This window comes from Carassius carassius, chromosome 12, assembly GCF_963082965.1.
Source record: "Carassius carassius chromosome 12, fCarCar2.1, whole genome shotgun sequence".
Classification (NCBI taxonomy): Eukaryota; Metazoa; Chordata; class Actinopteri; order Cypriniformes; family Cyprinidae; genus Carassius; species Carassius carassius.
In genome coordinates this window covers 26,280,617-26,301,835 of record NC_081766.1, presented here as the reverse complement: position 1 = coordinate 26,301,835, position 21,219 = coordinate 26,280,617, and the positions used below count along the sequence as shown (strand labels likewise).

Below are 21,219 nucleotides of genomic sequence, written 5' to 3'. Positions count from 1 at the left end.
ATACAAGGTTGCCAACTCTCACACATCTGGTGTGACACTGGTGTGACATTTTTTTTTTAAATGTAAGAGTACAGTACTAAATGAAAAGCAGGAATTACTGTATTCCCTGTAAATAAGTCTAATGGTATAAAATAAGTTATAGAACAGTATTATACTGTATCTGTAATAACAGTACAGAACTATAAACAATGTTGTCCATTAATACAGTATGTGGCTGGCAACCAAGCTGCCTGTCAGACTTTTGTACCTGTTTTGCCCTGTAGTCCTTCTTGTGTCTCCTTATTTATCCGTGTCTTCACAATTTTGGTGTCTTAAGAAATACGATTGTTTGGGCTTTACTATCCATCATCCAGATATGATAATACTCCAAAAAAAGGAAAAAAAAAAAAAAGTTACAGACACTGAAGTGCCTTGAAAAAAAAATAGTACCACACTGATTTATTTATTTATTTTCAATATAAAAATACATTAAATCAGTCCTGGAGCAATCGAGAAAAGTAATGGGTTGAAAATCACATCTCATGAATTTCTATTTCAAATTGGAAGAAGACACAAAACATTTTCTGAGACTATGTTTGAGGAAGAATATTTAACAAATTGTATTGGAGGATTCTACAAACTATTTTAGTCATTAAACATATCACTGCATAGTTTTTCAATTATAAAACAATAGACAGAATCTTAGACATTGTATCAGTGATTTATTTGAGCACTAGAAAAATACTATAACACTATTTCACACAGGACCACTTTGGCAAGTTACTTGAGTTTATTGAACACAATTTATCTTTGGCGGTATGGTTCCTTATGGGGGTTCTTGCTCCCAAATTAATTGAACATACAAGAGCTTAAACATTAACCCCCTGGAACCATCAGCTTGGAGATACATGACAATTAAGACACTTAATAAATGTCTTTAAAAGCAAACAGTGGTAATCGTGTAGATGTGGCAGTGGGATGTCTATCCTGTAGCTTGGTTATGAGGATGAGTGTCTCTCAGTGGACAGTGAGGTCCATGCCAACTTATCTGAAACAAAGAGACGACAACCAGAAGATTCACGGTAATATGCTCACCCTTATAATGGGGAGGGAGGGAAGGTTGCGAGCCATTTGAGCATACTTACCGAGCAGTAGTGCCACTTATATATGTCCCATGTCTATTTGTAGAATGGCAGTGATTGGAGCTATTTGACAGCTGACAGCATCAGATGGTTGCAGCCTATGTTAGTTGAACATACAAGAGCTTAAACATTAAGCCCCCAAACACAATGAGAGGTATTACTGCCCGAAGAAGACCCCACCAAAACCATCCTTGTTCCATTCCTGCAAAAGCAGGCTCTTTTCTTTACGTCCCTTGCTGTGGGATAGAACAGCAGACCCCAGTAGTTATAGCAGCAAGGGTGTTCTCTCCAGCGGGAAAAACAGCAGGCCTTTTTTTTTCACCCCTTGCTGAGGGATAGAACAGCAGACACCTGTAGTTATAGCAGCAAAGTGTTCTCTCTAGCGGGCGAAAATAGCAGGCCCTATTTTTGTACGTAAATGTACGTTTTATACTACATATCCACTTAGTCATCACCAAACTTTTTTAGATTTAGCTGTATACAATTACTCTGCCTCCGCAGCCTGTCCAAAATCAGTTCATGAGGTGACTTGAAAAAACGCTGCCTGCAAGTCATTGGGTGCGTTTGACTTGAAGCACGGCTACGGACGGCGATTAACGAGAGCAGCCGCTTGCAGTCGGGGCAGAGTCAGACATGGGGACAGACATGTCAAGCCGGACACTTTCTACTCCCGTTAGTGACACTCACGTGGTGTTTGCATACTTTATCACAGATGAAGTAAATAAAATGCAGTATTTGTCAAATACACAGACGTTTCAGAAACGTTTTCATGAGCAACAGAAACACTTTTTTATATACTGCTAAATAAAGCGACATTTAAAAAAAAATAAAGTTCAACATAATCATATACTATTTAAATAATGCTCTCTAAACACTCTTGTGGTACTTTGATGGCACACGTGACAGTCATGAGGCATCAGCGCCGTCTCAAGTCGGACAATTCTAATCGGCATGCACTGCTTCGAGTCAGAAAGCGATCGGTTTGTACAGTGCTGCGCGAAGTCGAACGCACTTAATGCCTGATACTCAGCAAGTCAGCTGCCTAAAGTATCGGATGCAGCTAGTAACTTCTCACTAGTGATTCCCAATGGTTTAAGAGGATGATTACTCCTCGTCACCCCCTGTTGTTCAGAGAATAGTACACCAGTCTTCTTACACCTTCCAAAGTAAATTTCAAGCACTTCCAAGGACATTTAAATTTTCCAGCACTTTACAACTGTGGTAAATTACCTGTTTACATACATACTCTTACCTTAGTTAAAGCACACGCACAGATAAAACACAGACACACCTTACTTTTTAAATTACACACCTTACTTTTGAAGGCACATAATCAATTTGCATTGTTCTAAACAAAAATCAGCAAATTGCCAGCAGGCAGCACTTTTGGACCAATACAAATATTTTGTATGAATGTCCTTACATTTGAATGTTCCTTAGATTTTAGTCACAATGGCAATTAATGTCGATTATATTTTTGATGAGGGAATGACACGTCCTTTATTTAAATCACCTTTATTTATATAGCGCTTTAAATAAAATACATTGCGTCAAAATGTTAAAGGCAGTTCATCATTGAATTCAGTGATGTCATCTCTGTTCAATTTAAATAGTGTCTGTGCATTAATTTGCAATATAGTCAACGATATCGCTGTAAATGAAGTGACCCCAACTAAGCAAGCCAGAGGCGACAGCGGCAAGGAACCAAAACTCCATCTGTGACAGAATGGAGAAAAAAACCTTGGGAGAAACCAGGCTCAGTTGGGGGACCATTTCTCCTCTGACCAGATGAAACCAGCAGTTCAATTCCAGGCTGCAGCAAAGTCAGATTGTGCAGAAGAATCTTCTGTTTCATGTGGTCCTGTCCTGGTGGTATTCTGAGACAAGGTCTTTACAGGGGATCTGTATCTGGGGCTCTAGTTGTCCTGGTCTCCGCTGTCTTTTAGGGCTTTAGAGGTCCTTTCAAGGTGCTGATCCACCATCTGATCGGGATACATACTGGATCCGGGTGACTGCAGTGACCATTTGATCTGGATACAGACTGGATCTGGTGGCTACGGTGACCTCAGAATAAGAGAGAAACAGACTAATATTAGCGTAGATGCCATTCTTCTAATGATGTAGCAAGTACATCGGGTGTTATAGGAAGTGTCCCTGGTTCCGATTTACCTAATTAATGTAGCCTAAAGAAATGTTAACGGATTTGGATGTTAGAAGCATATTAGTGTGTTATGTATAAGCCAGGTTAAAGAGATGGGTCTTTAATCTAGATTTAAACTGCAAGAGTGTGTCAGAGTTTAGGCACCAAATAGGAAAAGGATCTGCCGCCCGCAGTTGATTTTGAAATTCTAGGTATTATCAAATTGCCTGAGTTTTGAGAACGCAGCGGACGTGGAGGATTATAATGTAACAAGAACTCATTCAAATACTGAGGTGCTAAACCATTCAGGGCTTTATAAGTAATAAGCAATATTTTAAAGGGGTGGTAAAACGCGGTTTTTCGAAGGCTTGATTGTGTTTGTGGGGTGCACTGTAACATGTGTTCATGCTTTGTTTTTTTAAAAATCGCATTATTTTTCATATATTTTACCTTTACTCTACACTGCTCTGTCCCTCCTTGTAAAACGGTCTGATGGTTTCCGGGTTCTATGAAGCCAGTCCCACAAAAATAGCAATGGGCTCAGATTGGTTAGCTGGCCCAGTGTGTTGTGATTCGCTAACCGCCTAGAGCACGTTTTTCGGTAACGTCACGCCCCTTACCTTTACCAGTCGTCTGTGCTTTGGTGGTATTAGAAACAATGGCGTCAATAAAACCATACCAATTTGAGCCCGAATCGGACCCAGAAAATTTAATGAAGATGAACGAGCAGAACCTGTTTAAGAACGGCGTTTAAATGACGTTTCAGAATGGTATGTTTTTTTGTTGTTGATATCTAATACTTTTTTAGATACGCTGTAATTTAATTGTACTAATTATAATAGTTGATGTTTAATTCATAACAATAATAAGTGTTTGTCTATTAACAAAAGTGTATTCAAGAACCTTTTTTATTTAAAAAATATATATATATTTTATTAGGTGTACATGTAATAACTGTGAAAAAATGCCAATTGAAGAGGAAAACATCTGCTGCAAAGAAATACATAAGGTAGTGTAATAAGCTATTACCAAAATTATGCATAACGTGTTAATAGTTCTGTATTATTCTTTTTTCATATTTAAAAGATGAACATAGGTTAATTGTACAGTATGTTCTCATTGTCTTACATTACTGTTTAGGTTGTAAAACGAATGATGGAGGTTCCAGACCCTCCTAAATGTATGGTTGAGCATCCAGGTTTTGAACCAAACTGCTTAAATCCGTATACTTTGCAAAATATCAATAATATTTACAGAGCCGACTATGGACCAGTGAGACGCAGAAATGAAGAGGAGTAAGTATTTATTAAATTTTATGAAATTATGTTGTGTAAAAGAACATAAATAAAAGACAATAGATACAAAATATATATATTTACACATTTATATTTACTATATAGTTATTCAAAGACAAAAACTAATCAAAATATACATTTTTATCAAACATATTTTCACATCACATATACATGTTTCCAATATACCACGGGTTTTATACACAATATTGAGGTTTTCTATTCCTGTCATAGGCGTTTCCGTTATCTGGCCTATCGCAGCTTTGTCAGCTGGTGCTGGGGCTACCTAGGACGTAGTGTGAGGGTTGTCATCCCCTCATGTGTTGTTAACCGGATCCGTCTACAGTTTCCTGATCCAGCGGGACAGTATGTTGGGTTCCGGCCACCCCTCGACTGAATCGTGACACACGCTGGGCAATCACCTCTTCTTTGGAAGGTTTTTCATACTGTGATGACAGAGGAGGTGGAATGGGGATTGCATGCAGCTCTTCCGCATATGGCTTGGGGTCCACAAAGACTTTATGTAACAGAAGGCTCATAAGGTCATCCACATAGTCTGTAAAAAACAGAATACTGAGTCACTCTATGGTTTTACATAATTACTGATAAATAATCTACCTTTGTTTTATAATTAACATTTGTGTAATATTTATAAATATTTTTTGTAAGCTTATATTTATTTTATTATAGCTTTTTTTATATATTATTGTTAATAAAACAAACTTACTGTATGTTGGTTCTATTTTCACTGGCTTTGCTGTGCATTCCCCTTTTTTGGACTTTGGAAAAACGATCTTATACACAGCCTGTCCTTCAGTTGTTGTTGCCTGCTCACGGTTAGCATTTTCATTATAGTGCATTGCTGCAAGATACAGCCTGTAATCAGTGCACAATCCATAAAATATGAAGATTAGTAGACTGTGTTGTGACAAATAAACAAACAATTCAGAATAAGAGACAAATGTTCAATCAATGATTATAATGGTTTCTTTCTAGCTATCTTTCTTCTCTGCTACTCATAACATAGATAACATACTGTAGGGCCACAGGCAAGGCTCCTAACCTATTTAACCTTTTTCTTCCTTATTAGGAAAGAACATTATTTATTATAGGGAAAGATCATTAATATTAATAAAATAATGAATAAAAAAAACATTTCCATAACAATTGTTAGAAACAATGCTTATAAATATTACTGAATATGTCAAAGATTATTACCTGCACAACATTCCTATGAAAGGGAAAATCACGTTCTTTGGGGCAAAACGCAAAATCAGACTGTGGAAAGCCTCCAGTGATGATGTCTGAAAGTTGTGGCTGAGCTTTTCTATATCCTTGAGAACTCTCTTGTTGTATAATAGCTTTTCCACTTTATGGAGCGCTATTGATCCTGTAACCAAACAGATAAAATATGAAGAAAATCTCAAAATTTTACTAGTTTACTGTCATTTTATTGTCATTTGTCTCTCTATACAGTCATACCTGGTTGGATCCATTTTTTTTGGATCCCTGGAAACTTTGTCTGGGTGTTCACACTTGGGGAAGAGGTGGTTCTCATGAACATGTACATTTTGGATGTGGTTCTGCAGTGAATTCCACTTCGCCACCTTTTCTGGCCCAGACTCAGAGAAAATCGCACTCCAGTAAACATGGTTTTTGATGCTGTGCAACCATTTTTTCAGCACCTCACAGTCCTTCATTTTTGAAAGTTTGACAAGTTTCTTAGATAAACCTGTACAAAGTAAAAGCTTGGTTGTACAATCATTATTTCAAGATAATCAAATTACCACAAAAATAAAAATGTACATGTTAGGTTGAACAATTAACTGAATAAGAATCAATTAATAATACAAAGATAAATAATTACCTTTCTCAAAGTGCCACACGTCATAGAACTGAGTGATATTGCGGTCCCTCAGGTACTTCTGAATCTGCGGATGGCGATCGGTAACGATGTAGTCAACAGCTAAACCATTAGACTCGAGCTTATCGAGACAACGCTTCAATCCCTCCTTTTCCATATGATAACTTCCACCAACCTCGTTGCTCTGTTGTTGGGTACACAACATTTCAAATGTATAAACAGAGTAGAGTATAAACAATAACAGATAAAAGAAAATGTAAATAATTTTTTTAAATGCTTAATTACTAACCTGAACTAGTTGAAGATGCAGAATTTTGTTGGTTTCCATGTGCATAATGGTGTAGCTGCCAAATTTTGCTGAGTGTCCTATTGTAAACATCATAATCATATATAGAACATTACTGAGAACATCAGTATCATAATATTTTAGGAAAACTCAAAGACTATAAAATAAACGGCGTGATTTTTTTTAATATACTGTAAACGTACCTGGCGTGTCAGCATGCATATCTCCAGCCACAGCAACATTTCCTCCCTCTTGCAGCTGTCTTATAAGATTCAGTTGATCTTGGTTCCACTTGTGTATTATGGTAGGCTCAATGAAATTCCTGGCATGAATCCTAAAAGTTACGAAATGCATCATCTGGAGCTTCATGGCCTTGAAAATCTATTAACATAGAAATCATAGAAATCATACAGTACATACATAATGAAACAACACAGTATTTTTTTGTGAATTTTATTGTAATTGTAATACCTTCCTCTAGTTGTTTAAAAGATCCACCGGTAAAATACGTTGCAGCAGACAATAGCAGGTTTCCAAGTAGGGTACTCCCTACAATGGGCTGGCTCTGCCACTGTCTGTAGTAGTTACACTTTTCACAAAGCTGGGTGAATGCAACAAAAGTCCCCCTTCGTCTGCTCTGGACAACACACTTTGTCTTACAAATTGGACAGGACACAAACAGCTCTCGAAGACAGCTTTCAAAAACAATGTATTTGTTATTGCTGTGGTCAGGCTGTGGATCTATCCTAAGGCAATATAAAAAGAATAAATATTAGGAAGTTGCTTTCATGTTTTATATATTTTTTTAAACACAAATGTATTGGTAAAAAAGTGTGTAAATATGTATTTATATCTTACGCCAATTCTGATTCTTCAGTAACAACAGAATCTGGGTTATATGTGGAATCGGTGGGTTCGACATTTAATTCTGATTCTTCTTCCTCATCTAACACCAGACGAGGTCTCTTACTGGGCCTGAAGACTGAGCCCCTTACTGGTGTTGAAGACAGCTGCACATCAGGAAACATGTCAGTTGTTTGGGTGCCCACATCATGACCATAATATGTTGCCTGAATGCCTACAAGTACAAAAAGTAAAAAATACAATTACTCATAACCATCTGTCATGCTATTACAATTTTTTTACAGTGAGAAACATAAGCCACTTTCTAATACACATAAGTTTCAGTAGCCGGTATAACAATTATAATAAAAAAAGACAATATGTACTAGAACTGCATATGATAAGTGTGGAGCTCTTGGGAACTCGAACCCTGCTGAGATGTTGTCTGTAAGAAATAATGACAATATGTAATCAATGATCAAATTACAGCTTAAAACATACATTTGTCATGTAAAATAGTAGGAAAAAATTAATTACTGGATAATAATCATTGGACCACAAAAAATAAGCTTCATAAGCAAGAATTTCATATAATTGTTCTAACAAATTATATTAGTCCTCAAAGGGATTTTTTTTGATTAAAGAGTGAAGATCGGTACTGAATGGAATCGTTACTTTTGTATTTTTAGAACGCTTATAGCCAAATATCTGTCGCTATAACTATTAACCCAAAACGAACACTAAACATTGGATTTACTATAGTAGCCAAATCAAACACAGAACCATGTTTAGCATGCCTGCAGATAAACAAACATGTAGATAAACAATACATAAACGCTCTAATCAAATAATGATATACACTAATTCCAAGTTCGCTGTTGAGATTAAGAAAAAAAGTTTGTAACGTTAACGTTAGGGGTTTGTCGAATGCATAAATGAGCATTTAAAAAACTGGTTTGCTGAGCCAAACAGCGTTGTTATTTGTTCACTTCCTTGATACAATGTACAATAAGCAATACAAACTATTACAGTAAAACACATCGACGAAAAATAAGTCATACTTACAGGTTGTGGCCCGTAAACAGCTTCTGTTTTTAAAGTTGGAACTGCTCCATCTTTCAGGACAAGCCGTTGGGCGAATCCTGCATTGAACTCGCGAAGATTGTGGAAGCTTTCCTCCGTAAAATGAGCAGCACAGAGAGCGAGATTTGGGTAATAATTTTGAGGGAAAATAAATAAATTTAAAAATAAATTTTAACCATTGATCCCTAACTTCCCCGTCCCTAGGAAGGCTGAACAAAGTGGACCTGCAATCCGGATGAAAATAATAGCGTTTCGTCGGCATCGCGGCAATGACACTCCAGCATACAACAACTCTTCTCAATCTCCACAGCAATATAAAATGGCCTCGCTCCCCACCCCGCCCCCCCTAATTTATTATTCTCGGAGGAGGGATTTTGGGCTTAGTGATGTCAGCAACCCAGGAGGAATGTCGTGTAGTCCCTACCGGCCGTTTGCTGTAGTCCTTAGAAATGGATTACTTTAAAAGCAAATATCTCCCTTTGCTTAAAACTTTGAACGTTGTAACTTTGCAGATGTTGTTTATGCTCAAACAGGAACATTACACACTAGCTAAAGTTAGAAAAGTGAAATCGTGTTTTATCACCCCTTTAAAATCTATACGATGTTTGATAGGGAGCCAGTGCAGTGTTGACAAGACCAGGCTAATATGGTCATACTTCCTGGTTCTAGTAAGGACTGTTGCTGCTGCATTTTAGACTAGCTGTAGTTTGTTTACTAAGCGTGCAGAACAACCACCCAATAAAGCATTACAATAATCTAACCTTTAGGTCATAAATGCATGGATTGAAATTTCTGCATTTGACATTGAGAGCAGAGCATAGGCCGTAATTTAGATATATTTTTTGGGATGGAAAAATGCAATTTTACAAATGCTAGAAACGTGGCTTTCTAAGGAAAGATTGCTATCAAATAGCACACCTAGGTTCCTAACTGATGACTAGGAATTGACAGAGCAGCCATCAAGTCTTAGACAGTGTTCTAGGTTATTACATGCAGAGTTTTTAATTCCTATAATTAACACCTCTGTTTTTTCAGAATCTAACAGTGGAAAACAATGATTAACCATTCGGTAAGAAAGCTAATTATTATGAACCAATGTACTGCATTTTCAAGCACTTTATCTAAAACCAATAAAAAAAATTTTTAATTAAACCTTGAAAACACTGCATTAAATTTAACCCTGTATGACAGCGAATGCAACAAGTATAAAGCCTTGACCATTTGGTCAGGTGCGCGCGCATTCATCGGAGGCTCGCAAGTGGAGCCAGGGGAAAGCATAAAACCTATGCAATGGCAGGTCTAGCACGATATTGGTACTGGATACTAGATAAGCCTCAAGCAAGCATGCAGTCCCAATACCCTGATAACTTTAAGCAAAGACCTTCTTAAGTGTATAGAGTGGGGCAGCATCCCCTTACTGAAGAATAGAAGTAGCGAAGGGTGCTCTTTTATAACAGCTAAAAAGAGCAGCATGATCCTTTAGCAGTACGGCATATGTCAAATACTCAAATTTTGTCCAGATAACATTTAGCATGGACGCGAGCAAAATTTATGATCTGTACATTTAAGTATCAAGCACTCTATCGATACACTAGTTAGCTTGGAGAGCTTACAAAAAATAAACAGCCTCTAATGTGTTGTGCCATTGTCTTGCTCATCCAGTTGCTGCATCTCAGTATCAAACATAATGTCTTGTATATGTTTTTTGAAGACAGCACAGTGTCTACGTGGTAGTTTGTGCTCAAAATCTGCAACAATCTGTTCCAACAATCTGTTCAACACTCTTTCCTTTAATTCTTTTCATTGCTTTGGAAAACTTGTCTCGGATACGTCTCCATGTTGCTTTGCATAGCTCCAGGTTGCCGTCATCAAGCTTCGTTACAATTTCTTTCCAGGGATTAAAAGCCTTCTCAGAGACTTTAAAATCTCTCCATGAGTAATAGTACAGGTGCGGATACATATGTACCAGCTCTTCTACTCAACCCTCCTGTGTATTCATGTTGCTAACTTGGTATATTTGTTTTGGATGTTGTTTTCCTGTCTTACCTCTGTAGAATGAGAAACAAACCGGGCGAATACAATTGCACGTAATAGAAGGCAAAGTTCCAGAACACACCCGCGGACTGAATAATTTTCTCGACAAATGGTAGTTCAAAGGTGTTTAGGAGCTAAAACAAACACCTCCAAAAAGTTTGCCTTGGTGAGCTGTTTCAGCTGCCAAAACAAACTCAAAACTAACTTTCGTTTTGGCCTGATTTTATTCGAAATCACGTTATTTAAGTTCATTCCTCAATTTCATTTGAAGTATATCAGGGTCTTCAGGGTCAACTTTGCCAAGAGCGGGAACCTACCAGACTTAAAAGATCACCATGTTCTAGTCCACCCTGACAGTATGACAGTGGTGTCATATATAAATCACCAGGGAGGGCTCTCCTTGAAGCGTCTCTTCATTCTGGTGGAGCACCAATTGGAATGGTTGTTGCTGAGAGCAACGCATGTGCATTTTAAACACAATGTTTGCAGGCTAGACCCCCATATACGAGGCGTCTCTATACCCTTAAATGGTAGGTCATCTTCACCTGGTGTGCAGTCCATGGACCCGATTTCTTGTGACATATCATTGATATTGTCCTTTCTCCAAGAGATGTTGGATAAGTGTCACTCCTCTTGCTTTTCACGCTTCTATAGCTGGCCAGTCGGGGGGCAGGGACAACTTAGTTGTCTGCATTCTGAAGGGGTGCAGGAGGTTGAACCCATCATAAAGCTACCTGCTGTAACACAAGCATTAAAAAGTTTTAAAAATAAGTTGAGCTCAAAACTAACTTTCAGTCAGAAGCGAGTGTTTGAAAGAACTTGATCTGATGTGGATTTTATTCACCATACAAGGCAGAAATATTTATAAGCAATGCAAAAGACTATGCACAGCATTAATGTTAAAATGGAGTTGGAAATAGGAATGGACACCAAATGCAAGAGTTCTGAGTGGAGTGCCCTCTACTGGAGTTCATTGGCATTCCAGCTGATGAACATGACATAGTTCCCTCCTTAAGGAGTTGCTTCCAGACGCACCTAATTAAGAACAGTCCAAAGTTCAGGTGGGAGGTGGAGCGGAGGTGGAACAGGAGGAGGGATGGGGACAGAAAGCCAGGGTGGAGCAGGTGGAACTGGTGCCCACCAGGGCGGCACAGGCAGAACTAGAGCCCACCAGGGTGGCGCAGGCAGAACTGGAGCCCACCAGGATGGACCATAGGACCACCACAACCAAGCAGCTGGGCCAGAAACCCACCAGGGCGGAGCAGAGGACCAACACAATGGAGTCGATGGCACAGGAGAGCAGGTCTGGTCAGGTAGGACTGAAACAGAGAACATAAACAGATTAATGGTGGCCTCCATGGCAGTGATAAGGCAGTTAGAGAGTTCCCAAATGGCCACCATAGTCGTGTCAGGGCAGGCAGAGAGTTCACAGATGATCTCCATAACTGTGACAGGGTAGGACGAGAGTTCATAGACGGCCTCCATGGCCGTGACAGGACAGGACAGGCCGTCACATTATGGATGGCCTCCATGGCCGTGACAGGACAGACCGTGACTTCTTGGATGGCCTCCATAGCCGTGACAGTACAAGCAGTGAGTTCTTGAGTGGCCACCATGGCCATGACAGGACAGGCAATGAGTTCATAGATGGCCTCCGTAGCCATGAGAGGACAGGACGAGGGTTCATGGATGGATACTACTGAAACCTCTGAAGGTTCTGCAGCAGTTGCCACAACCTCTGGAGGGTCCACCGCAGTAACAGTCTCCTTGACATCAACAGAACAGGCTGAGAGATTGCTGGGTGCAACAGACAGGATGAGACGGGGCTCTGGAAGTTCAGCGGAGACGTGATGAGGCTCTGGATGATCAGCGGAGACGTGACGAGGCTCTGGAAGTTCAGCGGTGACTTGACCTGACTTTGGAAGGTCAACGGTGACTTGACTTGACTCTGGAAGGTTTTTTTTTTTGTTCCCCCTTTTTTTTGGAGTATTGTCATATCTGGATGAAACACCCACAGTGAACGGAGAGTCATATAACAGAAGAGCATACTCCATGATGTCCCTTAAACTGCCATTAAACTCCCCTCTTGGTAACCATGAATTAATTGGGTCATTGAGTCCAAAACAAGTCCTTAAAAAAAACTTAGTCATAGAATGGTACTTGATATGATATCTCACAGAACTGTTGCACTCAGTAGATAGGCCTCCTTGGCAAAGGTGTAATAGCTGCTCTACTGGGTCAATGATAGAGTTGGATAGTTGACACACTGACCTAGAAGTGGGAACAAACATAATTTTAATTTTCTATCTCTAATCTCTAATTTTCAATCCTGATAAACTAATTCATTATGATCAATGTATCACTTATTATAGTAAAATATCTATGTTTCTGGATTTAAATACTTAACAAAGCATGCAAACAAACGGCCGCTTTTATCATGTTCTTTTTGTGATCGCACTAGTTCCAGTAACTTATTTCTTATTAGTTTTCTGATAACTTCTCTTTGTTGGTAAAATGATGGGGTTGCATGACATTGTTCCTGAGAGGCGTGTAAAGGGTGGGTTTTAGTGAAGTTGAGCTTCTGGCCCGACGGTGGAAACGCAGTGGTATTTTGGCCTCGGTGCTACAGGTCCGAGGCTATTAGCCCCACCTGATCCATTTAAAGCACTGGCTCGCACAGGCCCAACAGTGGAAAAGTCGCTATTGTGTGCTTCACCCCATTTATGCAGTCAGAATAGCTCTTCATTTACTTTGGTGGCCTTCATAGCTCAGTGTGATTGTACTGGTTCCCACAGCATCTAGCAACACAGTACAAGTCTAGTATATGTGCAGTATCTGTTACTAACGTAACCTCGGTTCCCTGAGATATGGAAATGAGTACTGTGGTGCTGAGAAAAAAAAAAAAACCTGGCTATGTGTTCTGTGCTAGACTAACTGAGACATGGCACATATATACTGTTGCTGTTCTCTTGTTGGTCTGATTGCTTCTATCGTTCTCATTTGTAAGTCGCTTTGGATAAAAGTGTCTGCTAAATGATTAAATGTAAATGTAATGTAAATGAAGGAAGCAATAGAGACTGTCACTCCAGCTGAGATGAAGAAGGGTTTTTTTTTAAACAATGTGCCTACTTGCACAGATGTTGTTCAAGGTCCTGTTGGTTGCACTGTACTGGCCCACCTGGCCATGGTTCTCTGTCATCATGACTCATTGCAACAACCCCTCCCTGCAGAATCCCCCTGAGGAAGGCCATTCTTTTTCAGGGACAGGTAGAGTTTGGCACTAAGATGGTGACTCAGACTAGATCCCCCTCTGTGAGCCAGGCCTATGATTTGAAGTTCAATCCCATTTCCATATATCCACATATAGTAATTCCCTTAAGGTAATTCCATATGATGTGTTCTTCATGATATGGTTTCCCAAGTGGTGAACCTGTGTTGTCCCCTAGGCAGAGCTCCGTCTCTGCTGCCAGTCGCTGCATAGTAGTTCCTTCCTTTTCATTTAGGACCTACTTCAGGGACATCTTTCTACATGTGGTACTTCCCAGGTGGCAAGTCCATGTGATGTGTTCTTTACATATTAACCTGCCTTTAGCAAATTAGCTCAAAGGGGAAATATTTATGATTAATTATAACTGGTTATAATTAATTCTAAATATTAACATTAGATCTCAGAATTAACTGTATTAACTTCTCTAATCTTTTGAATATTCTATTGAAATCATTTTGTTTTCTTTTTTATTTATTATACAATTAACAAAAGCAAAAAATGCCTCTAATACTAGTTTGCTTAATTATTTTCCTATTCTATCTTTTTATTTAATTACATTTGTTTTCTTTTTATTCATTATATGATTTTAAAAATGTTGCTTATGTGTACTACAATAAGCAAACTGAGACTTGTTAAAGCACTTGCATATCATTGCTCTTTTGTTGATTTTGAATGCTTCCATTGTCCTCATTTGTAATTCGCTTTGGATAAAAAAAAAGAAAAAGAAAATAAATAGATCAAATCTATCCCAAAGGTTTTGAGCAATGATTGGTTTGGGTTATGGACTTTTAAGGGTCTACCAGACTGACCAATGTAGAGGTATGAATTTTAAATGGGAGGAGGTTTTTTTGTCTTGTGTGACATTTTATTTGCATGGTTTATGGTGGTCTGGAGGATTTGTCCAATGTTAAGTATGGTAAAAAGATTAGGTTGCAAGTTATGGTGACATAATATACACTATTAATCTAGAAATTAGAAGACTGCTATTTTGATACCCGGAATGCCAGGGATTGGGAAACATTAAGGCAGAGATACATTCATACATCTATACTACAGAGTTATAAATAAGCTACTAAACCTACATAGCTACATGCATACAAAAGGAATACACTAAATAGACTTTGAGACAGTTTGGCGATATCAACATCATTAGAACCTTGTGACAGTTCAGCAGTTATAGCACTTTCCATAGATACCCCTAATGTCAATACATCAACAAATCTAAGTGACTGAGAAATAGGGAACACCATGGTTATTATTGTAAACTCCATTCCCTGATATTCATGCCCTAATTGAGATGCACTGGGGCAGATTTGAGACTGCCCTGCTTATTTTAACGTTATCTTATGTAAATCTCGCTCCGGTTCTAGTCAATATCAATCCACGTCAGCTATGTGTATATAAGTCTACAAAAAGATGGCTTTGGACTGTCCAGTTCTTTTTCTCCCTAGCCCAGGTAAGATGCTTCTGACATTCTGACGCTTCTTGTCAAGTGATGTCATTGTCTTCCCCCAATAATTGTGGTTGTATGTTCTAACTAGTCTAAGAGGTACCCAGTATTCACACTCAAAATTAATCAAACTAATCAAGCTCAAAATTTAATATTCAATATCTGAATTTTTTATTTTTCTAATCTGTATGTCGTAACCATCAGAATGAAAAAAATGTAATATTTAAGTTTGTGTGCAATGAATCTACAATATAAGAAAGTTAGCATTTTTTATTATTAAATTACAAAAAATAATGACCTTTTCCATGATATTCTAATTTTCTGAGATGCACCTCTATAGTGTCAGCAAATTTTTCGTTGTTAAACACACACATGATGATGATAAGGGGAAAGGCAGTCTTTAATAAACCCACAGATGGTAAATCCAGAGACAGGAAACGGCAACAACACATCTAACATAGATGTAAGACCGGACAAATTCAAATGTACACTGTAAAAATGTGGAGTAGGATTTACTTGGAAAAAACCTTGGAAAGTTTTTTTTTTCACTCAGAAAAGGCTAGTAAATTTACAAACATTTACCACATAAAGCCTAAACATAATTATTAGTAGGTTTAATTAGACATTTTTAAGTTAAGTTTACTTGGAAATTCCCAATTAATTTTGTTGACTCTTTGTTTGTAAATTTTACATTATGAACTGCTTATCACTGTAAAAATTTTTACAAAATTTTCTTTCCCTTGCAAATTTTGCACTCATAAGTAAAACTCAGACACTGAATGAAAAAAAATAAAATAAAAAATCAGCAAGCTTATTCAATTTACTTTAACAAGGTAACACCGGAAAACCACAGTTCTATTACAGCATGTGATTAACTTGCAAACATGCAAGTAAGCATGTAGAAAGGCTGTTATCCTTTAAAGATAATAAGCCCCCTCAATAAAATGAATAGCCACATGAACACCGAGACCCCAACACTTGGTACACTACACACAATGACGGTGACAATCAGTGAATAGTGTTTGAGTATGTATGGGTCATTTTGAGTAGTAAATAAACTCCAGGGGCCCGTTTCACAAAGGAGGTTAGGTGAAAACTCTGAGTATGTTAACCCTAAAATGAGGGAAACTCTAGGTTTTCTGTTTCAGAATGGGAGGTTTGTCAAACCTGAGAAAGCAGGGTAAGTCAAGCCTGTTTCTGAAAGAAAGGTAACTTATACTCCGAATCAGTTACCCTAGTAACTAACTCTATGAACCTAACCTGGTCAGGAGCAGGTTTTCTTTGGTAAACCCAGTTTATTTCGGAGTTTATTTCGCCCCCCCCCTTTTTAAACACTTCATTGATGCACGCTGGAAAAATGCTCTTCTTACTAAGTGTTTTTTTTTCAAGTACAAATATATTAAAAAAAAAATTATTATAATATAAAGATTGCTTTTCTATATAAGAAAATTATATAAGATACTCAGTCTTGTTTCCTGGGGGGATCTAAATTAAGTGCATTTTACTTAAGTAAAATTATATGCCAGTGTGGTAATAAAAATTATTTTAATGCAAATAGAAAACAAGATTATTTATAAATATTTATAATTGTAATAAATATAATCATTTACAATCTGTTATTATTGCATCCTGTTAATGTATAACAATACTGAAGTGCAAATATATCTGCCAGTATAAAGTATAACTAGCATCTAATTATTATTTACACTTAGCCTGTTGCAAAGAACTGCTACTTTTACATGGTAATTAGAATATATCACGATTTTCACTGTACCTTTTTTTCTGTAAATAGCATCTAGAGCTACTTGCACTTAGCCTACTGTAAATAGGATCTATTGCTAAGAAAGTATGTTAATTCCACTTAGTGTAAATAGCCACTGTCGTATTTTTCTTACTCTATTGGCAGATCATTTGTAAAATAAGAAAAACTCACTTAAAATATTATTATTAATATTATTATTTTATATATATTTTTTGCCCATGAGATACCATAAAATGATTAACAATTAGTTCATTAATCTAACATTCTGCCAGTTTTCACCTGTGATAATATAACACTGAGAAGAATTACATTAGTATCAAGTCTGAAGTATGCAGATGGCTTTTTGGCGGGAGCTGTTGCCATGGTGAATCGTAATATCAGTGCTCCATTGATAATGGCTTTTTGTAGTTGTGGTGCACGCGCTTAACTCAGAGTCAGTCAATTTAGAGTTGATTAAACCAACTCATTTCAGCTGTTCTGTAACCGAAAACTGAGAGTTTCCTATCTCAGGGTAAGTCAACTCAGAGTTCAAGTTTAAAGAGTTGGTTGAACCTCCTTAGTGAAACGGGCCCCTGAACCTAATGATGATCTCAAATCAGAAACTGTGACAACTAACTCAAAAGTGAAAACATTGCAAACCGAAAACAAAGTGAAGGTGTGACAATGTGAAGTGTGATTTTACAATGCGGTTTGGCCATTTGTCCACACGCAAACAGCACCAGGCCACTGAAACAAATATTTTTTTTTTTTTAAACTCCTGCCAGGGTAAAAAACTCTGGTAGCAGTGTTATACTGTAGACAGTAAAACTGGAAATTTTGGCTTGTGACATCCTAGCATGGCCTGTTATATCCGCCTACTGGAAAGTTTTTCAGGCTTGAATGGCCTGAATGGCCAACATTGCATCATGGCTGAGATTATATCTTGGCATGCTTTTGATAGTGCTTCAGAGCATGCTTTTGCATTTTCATGTGGACGGAGATTAGAAAAAAGAAAGAAAAAAAAAACAGAGGAAAGAAAAACTCAAATAGCAAAATTATGTCATTAATAACTTACCCTCATGTTGTTCCAAACCTTTAAGACCTCCGTTTATATTTGGAACACAGTTTAAGATATTTTAGATTTAGTCCGAGAGCTCTCAGTCCCTCCATTGAAGCTGTGTGTACGGTATACTGTCCATGTCCAGAAAGGTAAGAAAAACATAAAAATCTAAAATATCACAAACTGTGTAGCAAAGATAAACGGAGGTCTTACGGGTTTGGAACAACATGAGGGTAAGTTATTAATGACATAATTTTGCTATTTGGGTGAACTATCCCTTTAAGTTTGGACTTTATGTTTGCACCGTTTTCACCGTCTTGTTAGTTGCCATGGTTGTTGATTTGATTTTATCATTCTGTTCAGGTGTTTCTCATTTGCTTGTGTATTTAAGTTGCTCTCTTTCTGTTCTTTATTGTCTGGTCTTATATGTTGATTGTGTGAATGATTGCTCTTTTGGATATATTAAAGACTACCTTCTATCTTCATTGTCGTGCGCGTGTGTTTTACTGCAGCACTCTGTGACAGAGAGGGAAACATTCACAAGATGCTGGTGCAGTACCTTACACAAATCAGCCTTATTTAAAGTTTATTTCATTTTAGCATAAAAACAGGTGGTTACCCAGGTAAAATTTAATCCCAAATATTTTGTATGAGAAAAGAGAAATTACTAGCACATGTATTCTATCACTTGACACAGAAAAAAACGTTTGATAGGGTGGAGTAGCACTATATGAAGGATATTTTGACTCATTTCAGTTTTGGAGACTCATTTCTACGTTGGATTGACATTTTATGTTTTAAACCAATGGCTGAAGTGAGAACAAACAGAATAATATAAAAACCTTTTAATATATATAGAAGCATGCGCCAAGGATGCCCTTTGTCACCAATGCTGTTTATTTCGGTATTAGAACCTTTAGCAATACCAATTAGAAGTAATCCTATAATAAAAGGCATCAAAATTGAAAACCGTGAACATCGAATAGCTCTTTATGCAGATGACACTCTTCTTTTTCTTACGAGACTTGACAGATCTATTCCAGCATTGTTTAACCCTCTGGAGTCGATTAACGCGGATACGCGTTATGAGTCATTTTCAAAGTTACATTCAAAGTTAGTTTGGAAAGTATTTCAACCTTCGGAGAAAGATTGCTTCAAATCTTCCCTATTTGTTCTTACAGCTTGGCAAGACAATGGGGAAGCGAGCCTTAGGAAAATGTCGCTACGGAGACCACATCCTACCCGTAGGGAGGTGGCATGTGGAGATACTGATATGGACTGACCCAGGGGGCAGTACTACATATGGAAGGGGTCTCTGAGGCAGGTCCTACCTTTGAGTAGGGATGGAACGGCTGCCAGAAGAGACTGACAGAACGGGTCTGTCAAGGGAAGACACGGGTTTGCCAAGAGGAAAACCTTACCGTGGAAGAATACACATATGGGATTACCCGTAGGGAACCAAGCCATATGAACACCTAGCCCAGTACAGGGGCTGACCTGAACTCCAGACATGCTAACACCAGTACTGGGCCTGGCGAGAGACTGCTCCGCCAAGTCTGACTGCCGAGGGTGCTGGAGGATGCTCGACCAGGGTACGCTAACCGGGGAACTCTAGAGAAGAAAGGCGCTCACATCCCCGTGTTAGGGGGAATGGCGCAGCAAGCGTGACACCTCGCCAGCCCTTCCCGCCAATTACCTGTTACCCAACACACGGGAAGAAACTGGCTCTACACGGAGGTTGTAAAACCTCACAAAGGTGTTGGGTGTCGCCCAGCCCGCAGCTCGACAGATGTCTGCCAGAGAGGCGCCGTGCGCCAGCGCAAAGGAGGAGGCCACACTCCGTGTGGAATGGGCCCTCACCCCCAGGGGGCACGGCTCGCCTTGGGAATGGTATGCCAAGGCGATGGCATCCACTATCCAGTGGGCCAACCTCTGTTTGGAGACAGCCTTCCCCTTCTGCTGACCTCCAAAGCAGACCAGGAGCTGCTCAGAGCTTCTGAAGCTCTGGGTGTGGTCCACGTATATGCGAAGCACTCTTACGGGACACAGCGACGCCAAGGCTGGATCTGCCTCCTCCAGGGGCAGGGCTTGCAAGTTCACCATCTGGGCTCGGAAGGGAGGGTTGGGAACCTTGGGCACGTATCTCAGGTCTCAGGACAACGTGAGAGAAGGTTTAACCTCTGAAGTCCGGCCAGGATGATAGAGAGGTCCCAGGAGGGAATCAGGGGTGTCCTAGGAGGATTTATCCTTCTGGCACCCCTCAGGAACCTAACGATCAGGTCATGCCTCCCCAGGGACCAGCCGTCCACTGCATGGAGGGTGACAGCCTACGCTCCAACCTTTCTTGCAGGAAAGAAAGCACGACTCTGACCGAGCATCTTCAGGGGTCTTCTCGGTGAGAAGAACACCAATTCGTGAACAGACTCCACTTCAGAGCATAGGCCTGCCTCGTAGAGGCACACGTGGAGATTCCAAAGATCCGGACACGGGTGCCAAATGGTCCTCTCTCAGGGGGATGCGCCAGGGAGGGGCTGTCACGAGGAGTTCCGAAAACCAGGTCCGGGTGGGCCAGTAAGGCGCAACCAACAGGACCTGTTTCTCGTCCTCCCTGACCTTGCACAGTGTCTGTGCGAGCAGGCTCACTGGGGGAAATGCATACTTGCGTAGAGCCCGAGCCCAGCTGTGCGCCAGTGCATCCGTGCCAAGGGGGGCCTGGGACAGGGAATAGTACAGCTGGCAGTGGGAAGACTCGTGGGAAGCAAACAGGTCTACCTGGGCTTCCCCAAATCGACTCCAGATCAGCTGGACCATCTGGGGATGGAGTCCCCATTCCCCGGGAAAGGTGAGCTGTCGTGAGAGCACGTCGGCTGCACGATTGAGCTCCCCCGGGATGTGGATAGCGCACAGCGACTTGAGCCACGTCTGACTCCAGAGGAGGAGATGACGGGCGAGTTGAGACATGCGACGTGATCGTAGACTGCCCTGTCGGTAGATGTACGAAACAGCCGCAGTGTTGTCCGTGCGGACCAACACGTGC

At 39.4% G+C, this 21,219-nt stretch overlaps 2 protein-coding genes across 7 annotated transcripts in view; one reads left to right on the top strand and one right to left on the bottom strand.

The window, feature by feature from the left end:
- The window catches only part of fgf12a (fibroblast growth factor 12a), a 237,657-nt gene that overhangs the window by 128,195 nt on the left and 88,243 nt on the right, over positions 1-21,219 (top strand). The gene's annotated exons all lie outside the window — the stretch shown is intronic.
- Positions 4,880-6,219, bottom strand: LOC132155140 (uncharacterized). 4 transcript variants are annotated; one of them, XM_059563960.1, is made up of 5 exons: positions 6,036-6,219; positions 5,772-5,943; positions 5,372-5,429; positions 5,281-5,314; positions 4,880-5,109 (listed from the first exon to the last, which is right to left on the bottom strand). In XM_059563960.1, the coding sequence occupies exons 1-5, from the start codon at positions 6,202-6,204 to the stop codon at positions 4,880-4,882; spliced, it is 663 nt and encodes a 220-aa protein (XP_059419943.1). In that variant the 5' UTR covers positions 6,205-6,219. The 4 variants fall into 4 exon arrangements, with proteins under 4 accessions (XP_059419943.1, XP_059419944.1, XP_059419941.1 ...); XM_059563961.1 differs by having other exon boundaries at positions 4,880-5,070; XM_059563958.1 differs by having other exon boundaries at positions 5,281-5,429.

What these genes read in the sequence shown, in the direction of transcription:
- LOC132155140 (XM_059563958.1), bottom strand. Translation starts at nt 6,204, where the DNA reads ATGTTTACTGGAGTGCGATTTTCTCTGAGTCTGGGCCAGAAAAGGTGG. An exon ending in TTCATAGGAATGTTGTGCAG is followed by an intron (nt 5,430 to 5,771) that starts GTAATAATCTTT and finishes CACTGATTACAG; the next exon opens with GCTGTATCTTGCAGCAATGC. An exon ending in GAAAATAGAACCAACATACA is followed by an intron (nt 5,110 to 5,280) that starts GTAAGTTTGTTT and finishes TGTTTTTTACAG; the next exon opens with ACTATGTGGATGACCTTATG.